Source organism: Sturnira hondurensis, unplaced genomic scaffold (assembly GCF_014824575.4).
Source record: "Sturnira hondurensis isolate 20B ecotype Veracruz unplaced genomic scaffold, ASM1482457v3 Scaffold0006496, whole genome shotgun sequence".
Lineage (NCBI taxonomy): Eukaryota > Metazoa > Chordata > Mammalia > Chiroptera > Phyllostomidae > Sturnira > Sturnira hondurensis.
In genome coordinates this window covers 22727633-22745826 of record NW_028079127.1, presented here as the reverse complement: position 1 = coordinate 22745826, position 18194 = coordinate 22727633, and the positions used below count along the sequence as shown (strand labels likewise).

At 35.6% G+C, this 18194-nt stretch overlaps 1 protein-coding gene across 3 annotated transcripts in view; it reads left to right on the top strand.

The window, feature by feature from the left end:
• The window catches only part of PTPN4 (protein tyrosine phosphatase non-receptor type 4), a 272802-nt gene that overhangs the window by 168307 nt on the left and 86301 nt on the right, over positions 1 to 18194 (top strand). For all 3 annotated transcript variants that reach the window (XM_037049882.1, XM_037049881.1, XM_037049880.1), the window contains 2 exons: positions 7587 to 7650; positions 15235 to 15407. In XM_037049882.1, the coding sequence (XP_036905777.1) occupies positions 7587 to 7650; positions 15235 to 15407 (237 nt within the window). The remainder of the gene's footprint in view (positions 1 to 7586; positions 7651 to 15234; positions 15408 to 18194) is intronic.

The following is an 18194-nucleotide window of genomic DNA, read 5'->3' as shown; positions in this document are numbered from 1 at the left end:
CAGATTTGAATATCACAAATACATTCACAGCCTAGATTAAATTGGCAACTGCCTTGAAAGACTGAATGAACAAAAATAACTGAAGGAATGGAAAATTTGAATACTCCTGTATCAATTAAATCAATTTATAATTAAAAACCTTTGACCAGCAGAACTCCCTTGTCAAGTCTATCAAACATTTAAGGTAAAAGTAATACCAGTTTTACATAATGTCTTTTAGAAAATAAAGGAGGAAGGAAGAGAACATATTCCATCTAATTATTACCTTAATTCTAGCACCAAAGGCCTCACAAGCAGAATAGTTTCTTATGAACATGGATGCAGAAATTGTTAATAAAACTTAACCAAATTGAATTCAATAATATATAAAAATAATAATTTATTGGACCAAATAGAGGTTATTCCAGGTTACTTTAACATTTGAAGATCAGTTAGTACATTTAGCTTTATTATTATAATGAAGAAAAACCTCATGATTGTTTCAAGTAGATCAGTAAGAGAAATTGACAAAATTAAACATTCATTCATAATTTTTAAAATTTAGCTAACTATATGAAAAGGCATTTTGAGCCCTGCCCAGTGTGGCTCAGTTATTTGGAGTGTCATCCTGTAACCAAAAAGCTATGGGTTCAATTTCCAGTCAGGGCACATACCGAGGTTGCAGGTTTCATTCCTGGTCCAACAAGAGCATATACAACTCCCAGTCCAGATGCATACGATCCCCAGTCAGGTTATCCATTCCCTGATCCAGGCATGTATGGGAAGCATCTAATCGATGCTTCTCTCTCACATAGATGTTTCTCTCTCTCACTCTCTCTCTAAAAGCAATGAAAAAAGTGTCTTTAGGTGAGGATTAAAAAATAATAATAATAAAAGATAAAAGGACATTTTGATTACAGACATCTGTGGAAAATCTGTCAATGTGCTAACTGGTAAAAGTGTCAATGCTTTTTATGTAAGTAAGGTCAAGAAAAAGTGTTTATTCTCCCTACCTCAGCTTTGTTGCAGAGGTCCCAACCAACATATTATGGCAAGAATATGAAATAAAAGGCAAACAGATTGAAAAGAAAAAAGAAAAACTGCTTTATTTGCAGATATGACTACATATGTAGATTGGCTGAAAATAAAGATAAAACATGGAAATTGTACTCATGTTGCAGACTGCTCTGCCTGGTTTTAGGAATTGTATCTCTACCCCTTGTTCTACCCCTTGTGGCTAAGGGCAAGGGACAACCTCTGGAATGTGAGCTGCAGGAGACAAAGCTTGTTTCTGGTAGCAAACGCTGCCTCAGTTTCCTCCCCCTACCCCCAAAGCTTGGTCAGAAGTCAATGATGGGTAAGACTTCTTAACAGTGGGGGGCAACCTAAGCCAGACTCAATCACTTGGGAGGCCTTCATGGAAGAATTGGGTGGGGGGCTGCAACAAAGAGCAACGGACTCTCGGGGCTCCCTCCCCGCTCCCGGATTTGACACAGCCCAAGTCTCCATGTTCTCTGGGAGAAGCACTTCCTGGCTCTAATCCCCTTAAGCCTGAATACCTGTTGGGGAGAGGTGCAGCTCCTTGCCTTGCTAGAGCATGTCCTGGGGAAAAATTGGGCATCATAAAGACTTCCTGATAAACCTGTGAAATCTGCTCTGCTAGGAGTGCTTTTATTCATATGTTAAGGGTTCGAGCAGGAAACCCTAAAACTCTGTTTCTGACAGATTCTGACTCATTGTAAGCCCTCAGATATCTTTGAAATGTTATCTGCTGTTTGATCCTTGCCGCCCTGTATTCCTGTGTATTAGAACCCAATAAAAGCCCTGGAGGAGGGGGCTCAAGGCCTTTTTCTCCTCAAAGAAACTGGCCACTGCTGGCCTTTTTCCCCTGAGAAACTGGCCAGGGCTTACTTCTCCTCCCCAAGCAGATCACATCATGTCTCAGTCATATTCATTCTCATCCATGGCAGTCGGGCGACTTGCAAGGACAGTTGTCCCCACATACTCATAAGAAGACTAGTGTGATTATAGTAATATATACATTGGTACAGCCTATTTGCAGTGCTGTTCTATAGTTTCTTACAAATATAGTCATACACCTACCATATGATTGAACCATTTTATTCCTAAGTTTTTACCCAAGAGAAATTAAAACAAATGTGTGCACAAAGACTTACACTCAAATTTGTCATATCAACTTTATTTGTAATAGCCAAAACTAGAAAAAAATACATAAATTTTCATTATGCATTGAGCAGATAAACTAAATGTGATATATCCATAGAATGGAATACTCCTTGCCAAGAAAGAGAATTATAGAAAAACAGCAATATGGATGAATCTCTCAATAGTTAAGCTGAGTTAAATAAGAAGATAAAGCAGAGTACATAACATAATTCCATTCATATAAATTCTAGAAAATACAAACTCTAGTCAAGGAAAGCTGGTCAGTTGTTACCTTGGGGTAGGGTGGGTGAGATTACAGTAGTGGAAGGAATCTTTAGGCTGTGATGGATATAGTCAGTCTTGATTGTTATGATTGAACAAGTATATATATAAAAATGTCACATCAAAGTGTATACTTAAAATATGCACAATTCATTGAATGTCAAATTGTACTTAATAAAATGGTTTTCAAAGAGGGAATCAAATAAACACAGTAATGATAAAAGGTAATCACTAAAACAATAAAAATAATTAATATAGTTACTATTCCAGGACAAACATATGAAACTTTGGACAAATAGAAAGCAAAAAATGTTATGACAGTGATAAATGCAAATGTCAGTTACATGCGTTACTAAAATCATGAATGTATTGAACCTTAAAATTAAAAGATGTAGATTAAGAAACTGCATTTTATATAGATTTATTGATGTATATGTTGCTCACATATCATATGTTCACTTGTTAAAGTATAAAGTAATGGCTTTTAGTTTATTTACAGAGAACAACATCACCATAACCTAATTTTGAAGCATTTTTATTCCCCCCTCAATGATACCTTATAACCATTAAGAGTCATTTTCCATCTCCTCCTCTTCCTCCCACCCACCACCAGCACCAAGCAACCACTGATCTACTTTCCCCAGATTTGGAATGTTCTATGCTTTATTTCTTTAAATAAACTCTTTGCTGCCTATTATTCTAATATGAATCTTTTTGCTGAAATCCCTTAGCTCCCATAGGCTTTCATTACTACTTTTTTTCAACCTTTTAATGGAATTTATTGGGGTGACACTGGTTAGCAAAATTATACAGGTTTCAGATGCACAGTTCCACAACACTCATCTGTATACTGTTGTATCTGTCAATGTTGTCTGTTCATTGTGCCAAAACAAGTCTCCATCCATCGCCATTTATCCCTCTATACCCTTCTCCACCTGCTTCCACCCCCCCCCTCAAGCAGTTGCCACACTGTTGTCTGTGTCCATGCGTTTTTTTCTCTTTTCTCCCCCAGTCCCTCTATACTTCCACACAACTGACAGCCTGCTCTTTATCTATGAGTCTACAACCACTGTTTTACTTGTGAGTTCTTTTATTTATTAGATTCCACATGTGAGTGAAATCATATGATACTGGTCTCTCTCTTACTGGCTTATTTCACTTAACATAATTGTCTTCAGAACCATCCATGGTGTCCCAAGGGGTAAGATATCCTTCTTTTTTACTTGTTTACTACTTTTAAATCTTTGTTTCTTCTCTTGAGAACTTCTTGAATGGATAGTGCTGTACTTCATAAATATTCAACCTAAGAATTACCATGAAAATATTTAGGCGATTGGGCCAGGATCCCAAAGCAAGTTTTGTTAAGAGGCATTGAATCTCTTGGCCTCAGACTTTTAGGTGTGAAGGTTAAAAATATCTGTGTTATATAAGGTTAAAAATATGAGTTGCATATAAGAAGAAAGGCAATCTAGAAAGGTAATATTTAAAAGTGATTTTTAAAAATACTGTATTAAATACTTCAGAATCATTGCATAAAACCTTGAAGTCTTTAATATTTTTCTCCAAATGTTGCATATAGTTTTTGTTTATTTAATTTTTTAAGACTTGGTTTTTTTAGTGCAGTTTAAGATTCACAACGAACCTGAGAGGAAGATACAGAGATTTCCATATATCCGCCCCCCACACAACATAGCTTTCCCTGTAACAACACTTAGTTTAATGTTGCATTGTTTGCCAAGATAAAACTGACACTGACACATCATAATCATCCTGAGTCCATAATTTACATTGGGGTTTACTCTTGGTATTATAGATTCTATGGCTTTGGACAAATAATGCAAGTATAAATGACGTACCCATCATTATAATATCATACAGAGAAGTTTCATTGCGTTAGGGATCCTCTGTGCTCTGCCTAATCCTCTCCCCACCTACCCTTGTCACCCACTAATCCCTTTATTTTCTCCATAGTTTTGCCTTTTCTAGAATATCACATAGTTGGAATCAGTTTGTATCTTTTCATATTGGATTCTTTAACTTAGTGATATGTATTTACTTTTTATCCATATCTTTTCATGGCTTGATACATCTTTTTTAGAGCTGAATAATATTCCATTGTCTGGATGTATCAGTTTGTTAATTCATTTTCCTACTGAAAGACATCTTGGTTGCTTCCAAGTTTTGGCAATTATGAATAAAACTGCTGTTAACATTCATATGCACATTTTTATGTGGACATAAGTTTTCAGTTTCTTAGGCTAAATACCAAGGAGTGCAATTTCTACACAGTATGGTACGTATATGTTTAGCAGTTTAAGCTGCCAGTCTTCCAGAGTAGCTGTGTACCATGTTGCATTCCTACCAAAATGGGTGAGCGTTTCTGTTGCTCCATGTCCTTGCCATCATTTCCTATTGTCCGTATTCTGGATTTTGGCTATTCTGTAGGTATGTAGTAGTATCTTATTTTAATTTGCATTTCCCTGATGATATTTAATGTGAAGTATCTTTTCCTGTACATGTTTGCTAACTGTTTATCTTTTTTGGTGAGGTGTCTGTAAAGGGGCTTAGGTCATTTTTTATGGAATTGTTTGTTTCATTGTTGAATTTGAAGAGTTTTTTGTGTACTTTGGGTAATAGTTCTTTATCAGATGTGTCTTTTACAGATATTTTCTCTGGTCTGTGACTTGTCTTCTAATTTATTGCCTTACACAGAGAAGCTTTTAATTTTAATGCAGTCAAGCTTATTAATTACTTCTTTAATGAATCATGATTTTCAGTGTTATAAGGTCATCTAGATTTTTTTTGGTCTTATACCCAAGGTCATCTAGATCTTTCCCAATGTTAAATACAGGAGTTTAATAGTTTTACATTTTATATTTAGGTTTCTGATACATTTTTGAGTTAATTTTTGTGAAGGGCATAATGTCTTTGTCTAAATTTATTTATTTTTGCCTGTGGATGTCCTGTTGTTCTACCACCATTTGTTGAAGAGATTGTCATTGCTCCATTGTATTAGCTTTGTTCCTTTCTCAAATATCATTTTATTATACTTGTGGATGTCTGAGTTCTCTGTTCTGTATCATTGATTTGTTTTCTCTATTCCTTCACCAGTACTACACTCTCTGGATTACTATAGCTTTATAGAAAGTTTTGAACTCAGGTAGCATCAGTCCTCCAACTTTTTTTCCTGTAATATTATGCTGGCTGTTTTGGGTCTTTCACCTCTCTGTATAAACCTTAGAATCAGTTTGTCAGTATCCACAAATAACTTGGTGAGATTTTTATTGGGATTGTATTGAATTCGTAGATCAAAGTAGAAAGAATTGACAACTTGACAAACAATTATCAGAAAATATATCTGATTCTTATCCACAAACTGAGTTTCTCTATATTTATTTAAATCTTTGATTTTGTTCATCAGAGTTCATATAGTTCTAATATGTAATCTTTAGATTTATACTTAAGTATTTCATTTTGGGGGTGCTAAATAAATGGTATAGTGCTTTTAATTTCAGATTCCCACCTGTTCATTGTTGGTATATAGGAAAGCGATTGGATTTTGTATATTAACCTTGTACCTGCAATCTTGTTATCATCACTTACTAGTTTCAGGTTTTTTGTCAATTCTTTTGGATCTTCTACATAGATAACCATGTCATCTGTGAACAAAGACAGTTTTATGTGTTCCTTGCCAGTCAGTGTATCTTCCATTTTTCTTTCTTGCCTAATTGCATCAACAGAATTCCACATATGATATTGAAAAGGAGTGGTTAAAGGGGGCATCCATGCATTTTACCTGATCTTAGTGGGAAGACTTCTAGTTTCATACCATTAAGTGTGTTAGCTATAGGGTTTTTGTAGAAGCTATCAAGTTGAGAGAGGTTCCCTTCATCCCTTCTTTATTGAGAGTTTTTCATTATAACTAGGCATTGGATTTTGTCAAGTGCTTATTCTGAATGCATTGATGGGATCTTGTTATTTTTTTTCTTTTTTACTTTTTTGAGGTGTTGGTTGATATTAATGGATTTTTCTAATGTTGAACCAGCCTTGCATTTCTGGGATCAATCTCACCTGAACATTGTTAATTCCATTTCATAATATTTTATTTAGTATATTTGAATCTGTGGTTATGAGAGATACTGTTTGGTAGTTTTTTTATAAGGTCTTTGTCTGGTTTTGCTATTAGGGTAGTGCTGACCTCACAGAATCACTTTAGAAGTATGCCCTCTGCTTCCCTAAAAGGGATGTAAAGAATTGGTATAATGTCTTACTTAAATGTTTGGTACAGTTCACCAGTGGACATATCTGAGCTGGTGACTTTTGGGGGAGGGTTATTAATTAAATTTATTTAATAGCTATAGTATTCCCTTCTCAACTTCATTTTGCTTTCCACAGTTTCAGTTATCTATCATCTAAAAATACTAAATGGAAAATTTCAGAAATAAACAAAAATAAATTTTAAATTGTGTGCCGTTTTGAGTAGGGTGATGAAATCTTGAGCTCTCCAGGTCCATCCAGCCAAAGATGTGAATCATCCCTCTTTCAGCACTCTCACTCTACATTACCTGCCTGTTAGTCACTTCGAAGCCCTCACAGTTATCAAATCTGAGTGCTTGTGTTTAACCCTTAAATTTTACTTTAATAATGGCTTCAAAGTACCAAAGTAGTGTTGCTGACAATTTTCGTATGCCAAAGATAGGCCATAAATTGCTTCCTTTAAGTGAAAAGGTAAGTAGGTATAGGGAAAAAACATAGCATAGGTAGGAATCAGTATTATCCATGATTTCAGGCATTCACGGGGGTGTTGGAATCTATACCCTACAGCTAAAGGGAAACTTCTGTGTGGGCCTATTTAGATCAAGTATTTCTTCCTGTGTGAGTTTTGCCAAAGAATTGGTTTATTTCATTGAGATTATCAGATTTGTAGATGTAGACTTAATCATAGTGTTATTTTATTATGCTTTTAATATTAGTGGTATTTGTAGTGATGTCTCCTCTTTTAATCCTGATATTAGTAATTGTGTACTTTCTGTTTTTCTTAATCTGGCTAGAAGCTTATCAATTTTATTGATCTTTTCAAAAATTTATTTCTGAATTTGCTAATGTTTACATCTATATTCAGTATTTTAAATACTTCAATTCATTCACTTTTTATCCAGGTTGAAGATTGTAAAAATTTCATTTAAGTGCAAACAGTTTTTTATTCAACTTAGAAAAGAATTGGTGAGTATTAAGATAATAATTATTAATATAAATGAAATCTTTTTTTATACTTTATTTATTTATTTTTAGAGAGAGGGGAAGGGATGGAGAAAGAGAGAGAGAAACATCAATGTGTGGTTGCCTTTTACTTAGCCCCCACTGGGGACCAGGCCCGCAACCCAGGCATGTGCCCTGACTGGTAATCGAGCTGGTGACCCCTTGGTTCCCAGCCTGCGCTCAATCCGCTGAACTACACCAGCCAGGGCTAATATAAATGAAATCTTAAGAAATGATAAATCATTTATGACAGAACTTTTATTGCAAGTGAAAGTATTATTACTACTACTGATAACTGCCTCCTGAGTTAATTAATTCACATTTTATGACAAGGTGAATTGATTTCCCCAGTGTTTCTCTGATTACTATTTAAAGTTCTTCTAGTTATCCATTCTACCGTCTCTTTACCTTAGAAACTGATCTCCATCATGATGTTCATTATCAGTCCCCTGGGCCCCATTCATGAGGGCAGTGAGAGAACATTTTATATATCCTGTTTCTTTTTACAACTAAATCTGCTTCTTTTCATACATGAGCTCATTTCATTTTAGGGAACCTGAGTGTTTGGTTTAGTTTCTAATTCATGAACCTATAGTACATTTCTCTCTTATTTGTAGCGGTAATGTTCTTTTTATGTATTAAATACAGTGCATTGAGTTATCATGAAAAATACAGTGTTCAGAAGAATTTTATCTTGCAGCTTTCTCTATTTTATCAAATTAAACTAATGTTATCCTTTGACTTAACATTATTTCTTAAAGATATTGACAACTTAATGCAGATTTTTCAACATGGTTGTGTATGTGTAAAAATGTATTCAAAATCTTAAATGTATTAGGCTCAGCTGCATTTTATCAGAAGACATTGATCTGCCAAGTCATAATGATTCATCTTTTGTGCTCACAAAATATGAAAGTTTTCTTCTACAGAGTTTTTATTGAAATAGAAAAGTATACAGACATTAAGTATAGTGCTTAATAAGTATATGATATATAATGTTAATACGTAGAACATTACTATCACCCCAGAAGCTGGTATTATTACTAATAGAGATGATGCCCACTTGTAGTCATTAACCCTTCCACAAGGTAAACATTATTCTTATTTGTATCACCATGGATTGGTTTATTTCTGAACTTTAAAAAAAGAAATGCCTTAGAATGTTCTGTTTTTGTCTGCTTATTTTTTCTTAACATTGTGAGATTCATCCATGTTATTGCACGTAGCAATGGTTTATTCCATTTTTGTATGGTATTTTACTGAATGAATATACCATAAGTTAGTTATTCATTCTTACGTTAGTGAACAATTTTGCCATTTTCAAGTTGTAGCTATTATGATTAATGCTACTTAGGAACATTTTTATACATTTCAAATAAATGTTTAGAGAAACATTTTATACATTTCAAAAAAATGTTTAGAGAAATAAAAAATAAAATAAATGTTTAAAGAAATAAAATAAAAATACAGATAATGTACTTTAAATGTTTATATGCACAGATGGCAGTAAAGAAGTTAATTTTTTAAATTTATGTGCCATGATAGTACTATTTTATTAGTAACAAACATTTATTGCAGTCTTCCTATGTGCCTGGTAATATATCAATCATATTTATATCATTTAATCCTCACAACCACTGTCCGAGGTAATGTATTACTAGGAATGTGTTTAACCTCAGGTAATATCAGTAACAAAAAGTCAACTAATAATTTATTTAAAGACTTCTGGCCAAGATGGAGGTGTAGATAGGTACACTCTGCCTCCTCACACAACCTAAAGAAGGGCAACAACAAATTTAAAAACAAAAAATAACCAGAACTGCCAGAAAATTGAACTGTATGGAGGCCCGACAACCAAGGAATTAAAGAAAAAAACATTCATCCAGACCAGTAGGAGGGGTGGAGATGGGCAACTGGGTTGGAGAGGTTGCACGGCAAGGTGGCAGCTGGAAAACCTGGGCTGACAAGGTGGCAGCTGGTGGATTAGGCAGTCCCACATATGCATGAGGATAACCTGGGAGGAAAAACTGGGGAGTGAGACAGACCACACAACCCAGGGTTCCAGCATAGGGAAATAAAGCCTCAGAACCTTTGACTATAAAAATTTGCAGGAGTTGAGGCAGCAGAAGGAACTCCCAACCTTACAGGAGAGTTTGTTGTAGAGATCCACAGGATCCTAGAACATACACCAACCCACAACTGGCAATCAGCACCAGAAGGGCCTAATTTGCTTGTGGGTAGTGGAGGAAGTGACTGAAAGCCAGCTGAGAGCTATGCAGGCATCATTACTCCCTCTCAGACTCCTCCTCCACAGAGCACAGCATAGCCAAGCGGGTTGCCCCACCCTGGCAAATACCTAAGGCTCTTCCCCTTATCATATAACAAGTGCACTGAGACAAAAAAAATATGGCCCAAATGAAAGAACACATCAAAGTTCCAGAAAAAATAGAACTAAGTGATGACGAGATAGACAACCTATTAGATGCAGAGTTCAAAACACTGGTAATCAGGATGCTCACAGAAATGGTTGAGTATGGTCGAAAACTAGAGGAAAAAGTGAAGGCTATGAAAAGTAAAATAAAGGAAAATGTTCATAGGGAACTATCAATGAAGGGAAGGAAACTGGCACTCAAATCAATGCTTTGGAACAGAAGGAAGAAATAAACATTCAACAGGAACAGAATGAAGAAACAAGAATTTTAAAAAATGAGGAGAGAGTTAGGAAATTCAGGGACAACTTTCAACATTCCAATATCCAAATCATAGGAGTGCCAGGGGAAGACGAGGAAGAGCAGGAAATTGAAATCTTATTTGACAAAACAATGGAGAACCTCCCCAATCTAGCAAAGAAAACAGACTTCCAGGAAATCCAGGAAGCTCAGAAAGTCCCAAAGAGGTTGGACCCAAGGAAGCACACCCCAAGGCACATCATAATTATATTACCCAAGGTTAAAGATAGGGAGAGAAACTGAAAAGTAGCAAGAGAAAAGGAAAGAGTTACCTACAAAGAAGTTTCCGTAAGACTCTCAGCTGATTTCTCAAAAGAAACCTTACAGGCAAGAAGGGGCTGGAAAGAAGTATTCCAAGTCAAGAAAGGCAAGGACCTACATCCAAGATTACTCTATCCAGCAAAGCTGTCATTTAGATGGAAGGGCAGATAAAGTGCTTCCCAGATAAGGTCAAGTTAAAGGAGTTCAAGCCCTTATTATATGAAATGTTAAAGGGACTTATCCAAAAAAAAGAAGTTCAAAAATAGGAACAGTAAAGCGACGACAAACTTACAACTATCAACAACCAAACCTAAAAAAATAAAAGCTAAAACAAACTAAGCAAACAACTAAAACAGGAACAGAATCACAGAAATGAAGATCACATAGAGGGTTATCATCAGGGAGGTGGAGGGGGGAATGGGGAAAAAGGTACAGGGAGTAAGTAGCATAAATGGTAGGTAAAAAATAGACGGAAGGACATTAAGAAGAGTATGGGAAATGGAGAAGCCAAAGAACTTGAATATATGACCCATGGACATGAGCTAAAGTGGGGGAGATGCGGGTGGGAGGTGCAGGACACAGGGGAATTAAGGGATGGAATAGGACAACTGTAATAGCATAATCAATAAAATATATTTTAAAAAATAATGGATTTAATACTGTACAGGCATACCCTGCAGAATGGTGCCTTGTTAATGTTTCTCTCTGATATATTACTTTCTTTTTTGAAAAAGACTTTATTTATTTTTGAGAGAGAGGGAGAGGGAAAGAAACAACTCATACATACCCAGCTCTGAACCGGCAACCTTTTGGTTCACAGGTTAGCGCTCAATCCATTGAGCCACTCCAACCAGGGCAATAGAATCTACTTATCTCAGTTTCCTGTTTTCTATATCTGTTTTTTACAATACAGGTGGGAAATTTTTGTTACATTCCCAGTACAGTTCGTAAAACATTAAAATCACATTTGGACTTGAAGTGTTAAAAAGGGAGAACACAAAGGCATCTAAGATTTTGCCTCCACTGAGAACAATTACTGCAGTCATACTCTGAGATATTCACTGTCATTTTTCATTGTTTGTAATATGTGATACAACATGTAAGTATACTTGTTAATGCATTCAAAGCAACTCTTAGTCAGAATTAAGAATTCTCTGGTGATCAAGGAGTGATATTTTAAGTATATTATCTTTTAACATGGTAATTTAATACTTATACATGGGCATTTTATTGTATTTTAGTTACGGGAAATATCTTCATGACCTTCTGATGGGCAGAGATTTCTTTAACAGGACATAGAAGGAAAACCACCTTTAAAGAAACATTTAATAACTTGGATTGTGTTAAAATTCAGAACTGTATTCATGAAAAGACATCATTAAGAGAATAAAGTATCACAGAATATGTATCTAACACACACATACCACATCCTTGGTTGAATATCCAGCAGAATCCAAAAATATGCTAGTGGCTTCACAGACACTCCAGAAATAAGGATATCCACATGGCCAGTGACAGGAAAAGATGTTGAACATCACTAATCATCAGGGAAGTACCAATTATAACCAAAATATGATACTTATCATCCACCAGAATAGTGTAATGAAAAGAGTGCTAAAATCAGTAGTGAGTTCATGGAACACACACTGCTGGTGGGAGGCAGCGTGTGTGTGTGTGTGTGTGTGTAACCATTTTGGAAAACTGTTTGGGCATTATCCACTGAGGGTGAACACATGCATATCTTATGATTCAACAGCAGAAACATATACTTATGTGCATCAGACAACATGCAGGAATATATATGGCAATGTTTATTCATGTCCAAACTGAAAACATTAAGTGTTTATCAACAATAAATGGGTAAATAATGATACATTCATATGATAGAATACTATGTAGAATGAAAATTAGTGAGTTACTACTTTGTAACTATATGAATGAGTATAGAACATAGTATTTAACCAAAGTCAGGTCTAAAGACACATATGTATGATTTTATGTATTCAGGATTCAAAAAAAGGTAATGTGATTGAAAGGGGAGACTGTGGATACTTCAGAAGTGCTAATAATGCTCTGTTTCTTGATCTGGTTGGAGGTTAAATGGTTGCATTCATTGTGTGAAAATCAGAGCTGTACATCTTTCACATGTGTGCCTCACTATATATATAGCTGACTTCAGTGAAGCTTTTTAAATATTAATTTCTGTCAGACTTATAAATTAAAGAAATGCTTCTATTTTGTTGCTCAGTTTAAATTGAAGTTTTGGGACTTCCACCAAGATGGAGGCGTAGGTGGAAACACTGTGCCTTCTCCCACAACCAAGTTTGAATACAATAAAGGTTTAGTAAACAAAGACGCAGCCAAAGAACAGAAAATTGAACTATATGGAAGTCTGACAACAACCAACCATTCAACCAGACCAATAAACCAGCAGAAGAGTGAGCAGTGAGAGGGACCGCGCAGGCCCCAGCAGCGAACCCAGTGAGGACGCAAGGCAGCAGACTGTCTGCGGTCACACATTTGCACGCAGTGGGACAGACTGCACGGGCCCCAGCCGCAGGAGGCAGCAGAGGGGACTGCCATTGCTTTCCTTTGACCCCCACCCCCACATACAGCGTCACAACCCAGCAACTGGATCGCCCCACCCTGGTGAACACCTAAGGCTCCGCCCCTCATAGGTAACAGGCACAAACAGACCAAACATTATGACTCAAGAACAGCTCAAAGCCCCAGAGCCTATCATTCTAAGTGGCCAAGAAATAGCCAACCTTTCAGATGCACAGTTCAAAACACTGGTGATCAGGATGCTCACAGAACTGGTTGATTTTAGTCACAAATTAGAGGAACATATGAAGGCTAAACTAATTGAAATGAAGGGAAATGCACAGGAAACCAACAGTGATGGAAAGGAAACTGGGACTCAAATCAAGGGGGTGGACCAGAAGGAAGGAAGAAATGACCAAACAGAAAAATGTGAAGTTACAAGAATTCAAAAATGAGGAGAGGCTTAGGAACCTCCAGGACATCTTTAAACATTCCAACATCCGAATTATAGGGGTACCAGAAGGGGAAAAGAAACAGCCATGAGTGGAACACTTAATCTGAACAAATAATAAAGGAGAACTTCTCCAGTCTGGCAAAGCAAATAGACTTCCAGGAAGCTCAGAGAGTCCCAAAGAAGTTGGACCCAAGAAGGAACACACCAAGGCACATCATAATTACATTAGCCAAGATGAAAATGAAGGAGAGAATCCTAGAAGCAGCAAGAGATAAGGGGACAGTTACCTACATGGGAGTTCCCATCAGAATGTCAGCTGATTTCTCAAAAGAGACCTTACAGGCAAGAAGGGGCTGGAAAGAAGTATTCCAAATCATGAAATCCAAAGACCTACATGTAGCCAAGATTGCTCTATCCAGCAAAGCTTTTATTTAGAATGGAAGGACAGATAAAGTGCTTCTCAGATAAGATCAAATTCAAGGAGTTCATCATCACCAAGCCCTTATTTTATGAAATGTTAAAGGGACTTATCTAAGAAAAAGAAGATAAAAAAATATGAACAGTGAAAGGACAGCAAACTCACAGTTATTAACAACCACACCTAAAACAAAAGCAAACCAAGAGGACAGCTAGATCAGGAGTGGAACCATAGAAATGAAGAAGACATGGAGGGTTAGCAACAAGGGAGTGGGAGGAGGAGAAGGGGGGAGAAGATACAGAAAATAAGTAGCATAGACGATAGGTAAAAAATAGATAGGGGGAGGGCAAAGAATAGTAGGGGAAATATAGAATCTAAAGAACTTGAGATATGTGGTCATAAACTAAGGCAGGGAGAATGGTGGGGGAGGGAGTGTGCGGGTGGAGGGGAATGAAGGTGGGGAATTGAACAACTGTAATGATATAATCAATAAAATATATTTAAAAAATAAATTGTAGTTTCATTAGTGTTTAGAAGTGCTGAATATTTTTATTTACTTACTTAACTCTCAAGTGGTCCTGTGGAATGCAATAGTTATCCATGCACAATAATTGTCAAGTTTTAGTCCAAAGTCCAACTTTCTCAAAGAAGTTACTTAGATGGTTATTAATAAAAAGTTTTAAAATTTTGTGTTGATTTAAATTCCTACTTTTAAAGTAGATGACCAATGTCATCCAGGCCACCTCTTATTCTCCATTCAGAAGGGTAACCACTGCAGGATTAATACCTAGAGAGGTTTGTAAGCTTAGAAATGTTGATAAAAGATGTGATGATATATCTTAAAGTTAATTTATGGACCAGGATTATTTTGAAACAATTATAGCTAGTGAATTTTGAAAAAGGATATTGATTTTTAAACTTATTTTTATGTTCTAAAATAAAGCTCCTGAGAATTGTAATATTACTGAATAAGATTCCACATTTTGCAAACTTTTACCTTTATTCTGCTGCCTTTTTTATTAAATAACAACAACAGCAACAAACCCTAGAGTGATTAGTGTTTCTAAGGCTAAAATATCAATCAAATGGAGTATTATTTCTTGATATTTTCTGGTATTCTCTGCTTTTATTTTTTTTTCCAGCTTGAATCTAGAGAAACCTTGTTGGGATTTAATATGGTGAATTACAGAGCATGCAAAAATTTGTGGAAAGTATGTGTAGAACATCACACATTCTTCCGTTTGGACAGACCACTTCCACCTCAAAAGAATTTTTTTGCATATTACTTTACATTAGGTTCAAAATTCCGATACTGGTAAGTATTCCTTATGCATTAATGTTCTATTGCTAGATTTTTATTCCCTTTAAATTAAATGTGTAGTTTATTGAACCATAGAAATTTCGTTACTCATACATATCTAGTGAATTAAAATCTCCATGTTTATATCAGCACAAAGATGTGTTGGTTCTTGTGATATAACCAGACTAGAAACCGGTTCCATTTGCTTTATCCAGTTCATTATTTTCTGAAGCTAATGATATTTGATTACTTATATTCTAGAAATGGTATCATTTCTATTGTGCTTCTATTAAATATTTTGTAGAAAACTTCTTTGTTTTAAGATACCTTTATTTTATTTGTGAAAACTAAGCTATCTTCTGCATAAGCATATTATTACTTTGCTTTTTAATGTTTAAGTAGTACATCCCTTTATTGTAACTACTTCAAAACAGCTCGTACAAAACCAGGTTTAATCATAAACCATAACCCCAGTTTCTTTTTCCTAAAATTGTCATATTATTTATTCATAATAGCTTTTTTCCCCCTGAATGCAATAATCTTCGTGAGATAACTCTAACCAGAAAAAATAACATCGTCAAGCTTATTTTTCAGGCTATTTCATTAAAAATACATGCCCTTCCCTCCTTTCACAAAAGAAGTAGTAAAAATAGCCCAAAAATTCTGTAGCAGCACAAACAGAATCAGGAAAAACTGTTTTTTTTTTAAATTTGTAGTTGTTCAGTTACAGTTGTCCCTCCTTTTTCCCCACTGCTCACCCCTACCCTGTCTCCCTCCCCCACTCCCACAGTCAATCCCTCCCCCATTGTCCATGCCCATGAGGCCTCTGTTCATGTTCCTTTGATTGCTCCTTTCTTCTTTCCCCCATTATCCCTTCCTACCTTCCCTCTGATCACTGTCAGTTTGTTCTGTATTTCCAAGTCTTTGGTTCTTTTTTGCTCATTTATTTATTTTGTTAAGTTCCACTTATAGGTGAGATCATATGGTATTTGTGTTTTGCCACCTGGCTTGCTTCACTCAGCATAATACTCTCCAGATCCATCCATGCTGTTGTAAAGGGTAGGAGCTCCTTCTTTCTTTCTGCTGCATAATATTCCATCGTATAATTCTACCACAGTGTTTTGATCCACTCATTTACTGATGGGCACTTAGACTGTTTCCAGCACTTGGCTATTGTAAATAACACTGTAAATGAACGTTGGGGTGCATAGGTTCTTTTGAATTTGTAATTCAGTATTCTTAGGGTATATAGTCCCAGCAGTGAGATTGCTGGGTTGAAAGTTCCACTTTTAGTTTTTTGAAGAAATAATTAGGGAAATTTTAACCACAAAAATGGCACAGAGGATTTTTAAGTGGCTTGGTGTCATGTTTAACTCCTCTAGCACCTTCCTAAAAGCAGTATTGGGAAAAGTAAGTTGGTGGTAGTTACAAATTTAAAGGTAAATAGAACATTAAATAAAAGGTGAAAGTCAAGGAAAAATTTAAGAAGAATTATTGGTTGGTACTGCATCTCAGCAGAGACAAAAGTAATTTCCAGTGAGACAGCAATGCAGACCATAAAGGTACTCCCTTAATAAACTTAACTCCAAACTAAGTGGCCCCTAGAGTTATTATACAAGGACTACACTTATCTCTAGCAGAACTCTGTCTTCCTTGGGGAAAATGCGTCTAGTACTGGCAGAATTCACAGCTTTATTGAGGTATAACTGGCATACATTAAGCTACCATATTTAAAGTTTTCAAATTGATGTCTGGAGATATAGATATATCTCTGTTAATCCATTGCTGTTCAAGATAGCAAGCATATCCACTCAAAATCTTCCCCCACATTCCTTTGTAGCCCCTTTCTTTTACCCTTCTTTGTTCCCATGCAACCACCTGGTTGGTTTGTATATATATTTTATATGTACATACATGTAAGTGGTTTGTTTTTCTAGGATTTTACGTAAATTTAACCATGTATATTGCATATTCTTTTTAACCTGGCCTCTTTTACAAAGCATAATTATTCTCAAATTGATTCATTTTGTTTCCCACATTGATGGCTTATTTCTTTTTATTGTAGAGTAGTTAGTATTTTGTTGTATATATGTACTACAATTTATCCATTCAACAAGTGTACAGTTTATCCATTCACTTGTTTATGAGTATCAAGTGGGTTGTTTCCCCATTTATTTGGGTTGTTTCCAAGTTTGGACTATTACAAATTAAGCTTCTGAGAACATTCATGTGGAAATATTTGTATAGGTGTTTGCTTTAATTTCCCTTAATTAAACATCTAAAAGAGGAAAAGCCAGATTATGTAGTACATGTGTATGTAATTTGGAGAAACTGCCAGTAGTTTTTTTCAGAGGAGTTTGTATCATTTTAAGTTCCTACCAGCAATGTTTTTTGTTTTGTTTTGTTTTTAAATATATTTAATATTTTATGCTATTACAGTGATCCCAATTTTCCCGCTTTGGTTTCCATTAACCCAGACCCCCACCCACTCCCTCAGGCCATCCCTGCACAGTGGGTCAGGCACATATATTCTTTGGCTATTATATTCCCTATCCTGTACTTTACTTCCCTATGACTAATCTGTAAGAACCAATTTGTACTTCTCAATCCCTTCATCTTTTTCACTCATTGCCCCAACCCCACTTCCATCTGGCAACCCTCAAAACTTCTCTTGTTTATATGATTCTGTTTCTGTTCTGCTTTTTGTTTATTTTGTATTTTAGATTGAATTGTTGATATATATTTATTACTATTTTATTATTCATATCTTTGATCTTCTTAAAGAAGATCTTAACATTTCAT